Below are 10,794 nucleotides of genomic sequence, written 5' to 3'. Positions count from 1 at the left end.
ACCCTCAGGTGGTCGCGACGCGTTCTCCAGTTCATCGTACTCATCGCAAAGGACCATGAAGGACCTCTTCAGTGTCCTGGCAGTCGCGCTGCTGATCGCGACCGTCGGCGCCCAGGACTCCAACTCCAACTACCTCCTCTCCGGCCACTCCACACCGTGGAGCAACAGTCTGGGCCACCAGTTCTTCAGCTTGGCCTCCCAGCACGCCGCCCTCGCGAACAGGACCAAATCCGGCCAGGTGAAACGCGTCTACGAGGACCGAACCTTCGACGATGAGCTCTGCGACCGGGACATCACCTTCATCCGGGACTCCATCGACAACCTGGAGGAGTGGGCTCTGGAGTGTGAGTAGTGCAACCCCAGGATCAGCGAAAGTTGTGAGGAAACAGTCCTCCTATCCAAGAGCTTCCTCTGGAAAGTGATCATCACTTCTGAATGTTCATATTGAACCCTTACAACCCTATTATGGCTTTTGAACAACCGATCTCTATTCGGAATGTGTCATATAAGTATTACTGGCCATTTGTCCTTAAAATGCACTTGCGATTTGGAAGCCTTTTCTTAATGTATCCTCAATTTGGAGGGTGTTGTTTCAGTAGACATTACTATTTTGTTAAACCATCAATGCTACCCTAGTTAGTGTTTAAAAACATTCAACCTTTCAAGCCTAGCACTTTTTATTGCTTCCAATCCACCCCAATTTTGCATTGCTCCTAATCTGCACAGCAAATTCCCCTATTGGTCATTCATAAATCCAGTTTAGCCTTGATTTCAGTTTTACAAGGGCCATAATTTCGACTTCAAATCAATTTCCTCGCTGAATTGCCAGCGATAAGATCTGGCTAATGCCAACGAAATTTCCCATGAGATATCACGACCCGATCTGAGGTCTTTTCCATGGGAGCTTGTGCTCCCTGATTTATTAAGAAGATTGGGCGATTAAGAGTGAGACTGATCCGGTCACTAATCTAGCTAAGGTGATTTCACAATTCCATTCATTGTTTCTAGAACGAACAGCCTTCATACGTAGCCACTTTGTCACATCGTCTTTGATCTTTAATGGTTTTGTTGTGGGCCCCTAGTTTCACAACTCCATTCATAGTTCATAATTCTTGGACGTATCGGCTTGCGGCGACGGCTTCAAGTGGAGTGCAATTTACGATGTCCATAAATCAATGCTGAATAGTAAACTGCACTAGCCCCGTGGCATATCACATCGACCCCTTCAGCTTATCGCTGCTAATCCCCAGCATAAAGCCTGCAGGTGCTCCTCAGGAGGTCTTATCTCTAAGAAAATGTACTTCGGCACCTCTTGAAGTTAATGCAATACTTGAAACCGAGTGTGTGTGTATTTGAATTGAAATGGAATGGGTTATCAAATCTCCCTCCTTCCGATCCCCCAGTTCCGGACACATGGGGCCGCATGCCCATCGGCCTCTTCTGGGGCCACACGATCAGCATGGGCCAGTACGAGGAGTGCGTGGCGGCGACCAGTACGCACACCGAGGAGGTGCGCGGTCAGTACTGCTTGGCCAGCCTGAACATCACCACGTTCTATCAGTCGGTCAAGAAGCGAGGCGAGGAGTTCAGCCGCATCAGCTACAAGCAGACAGATCCGCAGATCTTCGAGCTGGGCATCTGCGTTCCCAAGACGTGCAGTGCCGAGAAGACCGACGAGCTGCTCAAGTATGCCATCAGCAAGTTCTACGGCCAGGATGTGACCGACTCGGAAACTCCAATGGTCACGCAAGCGCGCTGCAAGTACGATGCACCCATCGAGCTGCGCGGCATTGACATTTTCGCCATGTGAGTGTGACATCCCCAAAAGGCCCACTCGGCTGTTACTAATTGAATATACCAACCCGTGCAGCGTCTTCTTCTCGCTGATCATCTTCTTCATGGTGGCCAGCAGCGTGTACGACTACGTTCAGACCCGCAAGGGAGGTAAGTTGGGGATGCCCGGGCTGTGTGGGACGGGGTCTAACGAGGTCCTCTGTTCGCAGCGCCCAAGAAGCCCCTGCTGCTGGCCTTCTCCGTGCTGACCAACGCCCCCAAGATCTTCACCGTGAAGAAGGTGAACAACCCGAATGTGATCCACTGCCTGAACGGACTGCGGTGCTTCAGCATGATGTGGGTGGTCTTTGGCCACGGCTACATGACCTTCTACGACCTGCCGCACATCAACAAGAACAAGTTCTACACCTGGGTGCAGACCCCGTACTCGATGCTGGTCCAGAACGGCTCCCTCTGCGTGGACACGTTCTTCTTCATGTCCGGTCTGCTGATGTGCTGGGGCGCCTTCCGCGAAATGGAGCGCACCAAGGGCAAGCTGAACATCCCGATGATGTACTTCCATCGCTACATCCGACTCACCCCGGTGGTCGCCGTCGTCGTCCTGTACATCATGTCGCTCTACAAGTACTCCGGCGCCGGGCCCATGTGGTTCAAGCTGGGCACCCAGGACAAGCGGTGCGCCGACACCTGGTGGGCCACGCTAATCTACGTCCAGAACTACGCCTTCCCCTACAGCATAGTAAGTGATTCTCTTTCAATTCTGCTTCGATTAGGTGTTGGTCCTTCAAGCCGCACTAGCATCTGGATCAAAATCAAACGAATCTCTTGTCCCTTACATCTAACTCAATTCTTCCAACAAAGTTTTTTCTCCCCAATCCGCAATCTTCTTACTTAAAAGAGCTGATGATCAAGTCTCTTTCCATTTTAGTGGTATTGTTCATTGATCTTTCAAACGAGTTCGTTATCTTCGAAAACCATCTATTGGTCCTTCGAGCCGCATTCTCTTCATCTTAAGGATCAGCCGAGTGATCACAAATTAAAGGATCTTGATTTCCCTTTCCTAGTGCATCTCTCAGTCCTGGTACCTGGCTGTGGACACCCAGCTCTACTTCCTCTCGCCGCTGTTCCTCATCCCGCTGTGGAAGTGGGGCAAGAAGGCCCTGGTGCCCATCGTGATCTTCCTGGTCCTGTGCCTGGGCGGCACCTTCGCCACATTCATGCTGAATGACTTCACCCTGTTCCGAGTGCAGGACGATCAGGTGGATCTGCGGCAGCGGCTGACCTACTACCCGACCCACACGCGCATTCCCACCTGGCTGATTGGCGTGATCTTCGGCTACTTCCTGTTCACCCGCAACCGCGGTCGCCAGATTCCGATGTCCAAGCCCTTGGTGCTGACCGGCTGGTTCGTGGCCTTCGGCACCATGTTGGCCTGCATGTGGGGACCCTACTGGCGCATCCTGCCCGACACGCCTGACTCGCCTCTGATCGAGGGCGCCTTCTTCGAGCCCCTGAGCAGGACCTCGTGGGCCCTGTCCATCGGCTGGATCGTGTGGGCCTGCTACAATGGTCACGGCGGCCTGGTCAACGAGTTCCTCTCCTGGGGCTTCTTCACCGGCTTCAGCCGGCTGTGCTACTGCATGTACGTGATCCATCGCATTGTCCAGCTGGTCAACGCGGCGCGTCTGCAGACAGACACCCACTTCTCCAACTACGATGCGGTAAGTGGTGATATTGGAGTCTCCGCAACCGATTTCCTAATCCCAAACTTCCTTTTAGATCCTCCGCTGGTGGCACGACTTCGGCATCACCCTGACCGCCTCCATCTTCGCCACGCTGGCCTTTGAGGCACCCATTTTGGGCATCGAGAAGGCCATCTTCGGCAAGCCGGCTCCCAAGAAGCCAACTCCCGGCGAACTGGCCAAAACAGCCGCTCCTGTCGAACCGAAGCCGGAAGCGAAACAGCAAGCGGAAACGGAAGTGGAGCCCAAGCTGGTGGAGGAGACCAAGGCGGAAATCACGCCCATTCCCACCAGCGAAGAGAATCCATCCAAGGCCTAGGCCCCTCAGCCTCGATACGATTTTTTTTTTCCCAATTACGAACCAATTTTTTGTGTGTAGTTAGATCTATTTATTAAAAAATTTTAAACAATCATCAGTACTTTCTTTTTTTACGGAAAAATCGAACATGAAAATGGGTAAAAATTTTGACCATCATTAATGAGACATATTTTGATGTAGAATATTAGAGAATTCACTTACAAACTCATAGAGGTATCAATCTTTAAAATCGGGATCCATTTACCCAAGTTATAGGATCTAGAAGCTCAGTTTTGGGGTCCTATGCCGGAAACCATTGGAAATTCGAAAAAATCTAACATGAAAATGGGTCAACATTTTGAGCATCGTTAAAGATACATATTTTGATGTAAAATATTAGAGAATTCAATCACAAACTTATAAAAGCATCAATCTTTAAAATCGGGAAGAAATTACCCAAGTTATGGGATGTAGAAGCTCAGTTTTGGGGTCCTATTCCGGAAACTATTGACAATACAAAAAAATCGAACATGAAAATGGGTCAAAATTTTGACCATCTTTAAAGAGACATATTTTGATGTAGAATATTAGAGAATTTACTAACAAACTCATAGAGGTATCAATCTTCAAAATCGGGATCCATTTACCCAAGTTATAGGATCTAGAAGCTCAGTTTTGGGGTCCTATGCCGGAAACCATTGGAAATTCGAAAAAATCGAACATGAAAATGGGTCAAAATTTTGAGCATCGTTAAAGATACATATTTTGATGTAAAATATTAGAGAATTCAATCACAAACTTATAAAAGCATCAATCTTTAAAATCGGGAAGAAATTACCCAAGTTATGGGATGTAGAAGCTCAGTTTTGGGGTCCTATTCCGGAAACTATTGACAATACAAAAAAATCGAACATGAAAATGGGTCAAAATTTTGACCATCTTTAAAGAGACATATTTTGATGTAGAATATTAGAGAATTTACTAACAAACTCATAGAGGTATCAATCTTCAAAATCGGGATCCATTTACCCAAGTTATAGGATCTAGAAGCTCAGTTTTGGGATCCTATGCCGGAAACCATTGGAAATTCGAAAAAATCGAACATGAAAATGGGTCAAAATTTTGAGCATCGTTAAAGATACATATTTTGATGTAAAATATTAGAGAATTCAATCACAAACTTATAAAAGCATCAATCTTTAAAATCGGGAAGAAATTACCCAAGTTATGGGATGTAGAAGCTCAGTTTTGGGGTCCTATGCCGGAAACCATTGGAAATTCGAAAAATCGAACATGAAAATGGGTCAAAATTTTGACCATCTTTAAAGAGACATATTTTGATGTAGAATATTAGAGAATTTACTAACAAACTCATAGAGGTATCAATCTTCAAAATCGGGATCCATTTACCCAAGTTATGGGATCTAGGAGCTCGGTATTGTGGTCCAATTTTAGCCATCTTTTAGCCATTTTAACCATCTGTAGAGATATAAATTTTAATGTAGAATATTAGAGAATTAAACGACAAACCACAATGTAAAAGTGCAGATCTGGGTTCACAATTTGAAAGCCATTGGAACCAATTTGTTTTTGTTCTTCCTTTGTAAAAAAAACTTAAGGAACTGATGGCGCGATCAGTTTGAAGTTGATTTCAACCAATATAACTATCAATTAAAGTCGCAAATTTAGTTTTCTAATTAGTCTTCATTAATTTTTTAACTGGTAAATTTACTGGCTATTTTGTAGGCTGGGGATTTCGAACTACTTTTTAGCCTGGCAGAGGCTGCCCAGCCGAGACGCGAACCGGGGAGTCGAGTGGTCCGGCTTATTTAGTCCCTTTGCGCACACCGGAATATTCGGGCGGCCGGAGTATGGTCACACTCTTATTTACTCGGTAAAAATGGAGGCAGAACAACAAGAATTCGTAAGTTCCGTTTTCAAGTCAAAGCAAACAAACAAATACTAATGTTGAGCACTAAAAATCGTAAAGGAGCGACAAGCGACGTTGAGGATTCCAAACTGCCCTCCAGTTTGCCAGCTAAGTTTGTGTGCGAGTGCGAGTGCGTGTGAGTGTGTCGGTATGCCAGCGCTCACCTGTAAGTGTGTGTTGGGCAAACATTTGGTGTTTCGGTATTTGTGCGTTTGTTCCGCAATTGCAGTGCCCATGTGTATGTTTGTGCATGCACGCAAGTGTGTGTGCGTGTTTATGTCGGTTAACACGTGCCGCCCCGCCCCTCCGCCAACGCCGTTCGTCTCCCTCCCACACGCATTCCGTTGCAGGCTCTCTTATCAATGCAACAACAACGAATGTGTGCATGTTGGTCGTGTGTGTGTGTGGGTTCGCTTCATTAGGGAAAGTGATTTCCGGAGTGCAGTTGCTGTTGTTGTTTCTCTTGCTGTTGCAAAAGGGTCAGAAACCGGTTTAGTTGCGGGCAAAAAACAAAAGGTGGGCGGAAAGCGGGGAAAAGCGTATGGGGGAAACCGCTTTCCCTTCGCCAAAGTAGCGCAGTTCCCCGTGGTTGTATCTCTTCGAGCCGGCCAATTTTGCATTGCACAAATCTTTGCCCCCAATCCCACTGTCAAACACACACACACATAGTTACACACACGCACACGACTGCACTGCCATTGTTTGCTTAATCATTAACGGGTGCGAGCGGGAGGGAGGACGAGCGGCGGGAGTGCGAGGGAGCGAGTAGATATATTCGTTTAGTAAGAACCTAAAAGTTAATTTTCCGTCATTTCATTGCTTCCTGCCGAAGTATCATTAAATTTCACTAAAACATACTAGTAGATACTCCAGAAACTGGGGTCACTTCACAGTGATAAACATTGTACGAAACAGTCTCCAAACATTTCTAAAATAACTGAGTGACTCACTGCTTCACCATGTTTTGTTAATTTAGTACAAAAAACACATTAAGTATCTTATTAACTATTTAGAGTGCTGGAAAATATTAATGTTCCAGTCTTGACTAGGTATTGCGTATTTTATCAATATTCCCTATGCTGAAATTCACGAATTTTCCTATGTTTTCTTTTCTCGTCGGGCGAAGCCTAAAATTGCTTTTGAGCGATCATTTTTGGGCGATCATTTCTGCGAAATTTATTTCATTTCTCATTTGTCATCCTGCTTTCGGCTTAATAATTTCCACATTTCTGCAGCGAAATTCCTTTGTAGTCGCCAGTTGTTCCCCATTTCCATTTGCCATTTTCTCAACGCCACTCGGAAGTGGCGTTGTTTATGTGCTTTCCCGATAATTTATTTATTTTCTTCTAAGCTCCCCCAACCGTCCACCTCGTAAATTCGAATTTCCTTGGAAATTCGTTTTCTGCTGCTCCAAATGGGTTTTGGGCGAAAAGTTCATTCATGCCAACCCATCGTGTGCTGATCAGGTGGGAGCACAGCAGAGGGCGGGGCAAGGCTGGGTATCAGTTGTCCAGGTCGGATGGGAGATCGCTTCCCATGAAATTCGGGGTCCAAGCAACAGCGAGTCAATGGATTTCCGAGGGATTACTTCAAGATCATTTGTATTTCAGGTCGCCTTCGCTGTAACCAATGTGATGCCCACCATCTAGGCGTTCTTTTAGATATCTTAGTGGACTATCTTGACTAACACCGGAGATTCCCATCGTCCAATGATTCATTGGACTCCCATTTCTTTAGTGGCAGTTAAAGGGTGCCGATTGGGGTTCGTTTGAGGGGAGGTCCTGAAAACGACATCCTTTGACGGCCTTTCCATCTGCACTCACTCCCGCAATTTGCGCATATTTCGTGTGCGCACAATTGATTTCACTTGAACTGACATTACCAACTACAAGTTGTTGCGTTTTCATTGTTGCATATTTGCCAACTTTTGTGGACGCCACCACCCCCATCCGCCTGTCCTTCCGCCCTCTGTCTGTGTGCTCGTCTGCTCGATGCATAAATCAAATTGCTCATAAAAAGGGCAGACAGTCGGGCACAGCGCTCTGGTTTCTGGTCCTCCATTCGGTGCCATGTGCACAAATAATTTATTTGAGCAGTAAATACGCCAGTGGCGGTGTGTTTCCCTCTTGGGGGGCATCTTTGGTTGGTGGGTTCAAAGGGGCTTTTAAAAATCACATTACAATGGAATGCGTCGAAGGAAGGTCAGAAAATCCCAGCATCCCTACCAATCCTTCAGGGCTCTCTGCTTATTGAACCTTCAGAAAGCTGAGCTTTTGAGGAGGGGAACAAACTTACTGTCACGACTGTGATTGTGAGCTCTCCTAAATAATTATCACAGAGTTCCCTGAGGCCCTATGCACACTGCATTCTCCAACCATTACCACAAAACCCCCTTTTTTGGAACCCCTTTGCGGCAGCTCCTTCAACTCCACCCCTGCTCTGCGAGCGCTTGCAGTTATGAAATATTTGTGTCCCATTGCAGTTGACTGCTCGTCCTGGGCCTCTGTCCATGCCCCCAAAAGAGTGGCTTCCCTTCTTGCTTGCCACCAAATCATTTTGCCCTTTTCGGTTGCCCTGGATTTATTATGGCATCCTTGTGCCGGGATTTTGAACCCAGCCGAGCCGGAGTACAATAACCCATGTCAGCGCAGGGCAGGATGGAATCCAGGATGCGCCACGGCCGCCTGTTGCTATGCCTGCGCTCGATTCTGGGCGGCTGGGCTTCCTCATTTGCGTTGATTAAGCCGCGAGGGCTGTGCCACAGATAGCAGCCACAATAACTTTCATTAAAAACGAAAAGCGGAGAATAAAAATAAAATGGAAAATAAACAAAACGGCCCGGGCGCTGGCGTTGCCTCTGCCTGTGCCGTTGTGCAACTGGGCCCATGTGTGTTCGCACTCGCTGGTGGAAATGGGTCAGCTCAGTCCCAATCCCAATCCCAATCCCATGCCCATATACCCATATACCCATGCTCTCTTATCATAGCCCACAGCCCAAAGTGGAACAGGCGCCCGAATCGAAACTGGAACGAGAAGGAGGGGACTGTCGTATTTCCCTCCCACCCTCTGGGAGCCCCGAGCGCCTAGCAAAAATAATATTCCGAAAATAAACAGCAGGCGGAACAATATGTACGGGGGAGAGCAAAGACGAGCCCGAATGCGAAAAAGTTTGGGAAAACTTCAGAAGGTATCTCCCCGCAGAATATCGTCTGTACTTTCGGGAGTGGAACTATGCATAGCTTCATGGCAGCGTTTTAGCTTAACCTTTACTTAATATCGCTAATAATGCATTGTACACTACCTTGTGGCCCTCAAAGCTTTTTCGCCTTCGGAAAGGCAAAGCTTTGCATCTGGAAAACTGAAGTGCGCCATTTTCCTATTACCACGCTTGGGTATTTATGGCACATATAGAGGCATTTGTACATGGGCATGGATCTAATTGTTCGAGAGTATTTCGCTGATACTCGTGTGGGTGCAAGTGGAAGCTGCTCTGAATAGTTCTTTGTACCCACTTGTATATTATTCCTAATGGTATATAGATGTGTTTATTTGTTGTCTGGGTATACATTCCTATAAAGATTTGTGGACTTGTTGTGGATGTGTTCCAGACGAGAGGCGCATTGTTTTGATTTAATGTCGTTAGGTATTAACTTGGCGATACTATTGCCTCGCATATGTGCTACTGTGGGCGAAAAGTAAGCTTAACTTGCTTGTAAAGTGATAAATATTTATTTTTTAAATCGGTTTCGACCGCTTTATACGCTTTGACATACGCTTTTTCCATCCTCGAAAATTGCCAAGTAGTTGCCAAGTATAATCTATAAAATCCCTCTATCATCAATAAAAATCTGTGGGTACTCGAAATGGAAACCCTAGTGCAGACTTGTAAGCTTACCCCTACATTACCCATACACTGTATCGAAGTGAATTCTTTAGTGGTTTTCTCAGAGATCCTAGAACCGCTGTTCTTCCCACAAAAGGAATTGGAGTTTATCCGGGATCTGCACCCTCTTAGCCCCCTAAAGCCCACAAATGGCTATTAGTTTCCGTGCCTCCTGCATGGTAACCCCTTCGATTGTTTGCCGCTCTGCGGCGGGATGTGTTTGGCGCCAAAGTGGGTCAATGGATATAGCCGTCTGGCTATCTGACTCCGGCCATTTAATCGTGGCCAGGTCCCTGGTCCGCTGCTTATTACGATTTTCCATTTACTTGTGCATAATTGGAGCTATTGCGATTGCAGGGGAGGAGGAGGAGGAGGAGGAGCAGCACTTGGTGTGCAGCAGGGCATTGTGTTTCGTTCTTGTTGTTTGCCTCTGCCTCTGCCCCATGCCAATCATGCAGGTTGTTGAACTCCCTAGACCCGACTCGCACACTCGCATGTGACCGACCGATGGAGTGGCTCTCAGAGACCAGAGACCGGGCTCCCAGCTCTTCTCTTCCGCCGTCAGTTCACTCTGACTCTGATTCTGAATCCGAATCCCAATCTGCTCCGCTGATGCTCCGCCTCTGAGCTTCAGATGCTGTTGCTGCTTCCGCAGTGATTCTTAGCGCGTACAGTAAGCACTAGATAAGGTGTTAAACGCGCGTAAATAACCCATTTTTAAGGAGTATGAAAATCAAAAAATGCCCATTGATAAGCCAGCTATATAGGGGTATCTTGCATTTCCTGGTGATTTTGTATAATTGTTCGGGTGCCTAAGTGTGGGCCAATATTTAGATAACCTAGTGGGAGGGGTGTACATTTTAGAGATCGGTACTTAACATTAAATAAACTTTTTGACTTTGCATAACTGGGAAGTTGACATACTTTACAGAGTTACTTCAGAAATGTCCCACTTTGTTCATTATGCCGTACAATCCGAAATGCAGCGTTCCAACTATTTCGCATCTTCCTGAGTTCTCACTGCGCTGTGTCTGACTTTTGGTCTTTTTCTATATCCCCCTATTCTTGGCTCTCGTCAGTTCTTTGGCTTTCTTTCGCACAATTACCACCAAAGTTTTTGGCTTCGCACTGCCTTAGTTTGGCTAGC

The 10,794-nt window shown here is 46.6% G+C and overlaps 2 protein-coding genes across 2 annotated transcripts in view; both read left to right on the top strand.

Annotated features, from left to right (window-relative positions):
* Positions 1–3,949, top strand: LOC108023732 (nose resistant to fluoxetine protein 6). The gene is made up of 6 exons (XM_017093369.3): positions 1–344; positions 1,404–1,806; positions 1,871–1,944; positions 2,004–2,533; positions 2,859–3,515; positions 3,574–3,949. Exons 1-6 carry the CDS (start codon positions 56–58, stop codon positions 3,853–3,855), a joined length of 2,235 nt encoding a protein of 744 aa, XP_016948858.1. The 5' UTR covers positions 1–55; the 3' UTR covers positions 3,856–3,949.
* Positions 3,950–5,684: 1,735 nt separating this feature from the next.
* LOC108023405 (tyrosine-protein phosphatase non-receptor type 9) overlaps positions 5,685–10,794 on the top strand; it is a 35,092-nt gene continuing 29,982 nt past the window's right edge. The window contains exon 1 of the mRNA XM_044093625.2: positions 5,685–5,758. Within this exon, the coding sequence (XP_043949560.1) occupies positions 5,735–5,758 (24 nt within the window). The 5' untranslated portion in view covers positions 5,685–5,734. The remainder of the gene's footprint in view (positions 5,759–10,794) is intronic.

The sequence above is a fragment of the Drosophila biarmipes genome, chromosome X, assembly GCF_025231255.1.
Source record: "Drosophila biarmipes strain raj3 chromosome X, RU_DBia_V1.1, whole genome shotgun sequence".
Lineage (NCBI taxonomy): Eukaryota > Metazoa > Arthropoda > Insecta > Diptera > Drosophilidae > Drosophila > Drosophila biarmipes.
This window is presented reverse-complemented; position numbering and strand designations above follow the sequence as displayed.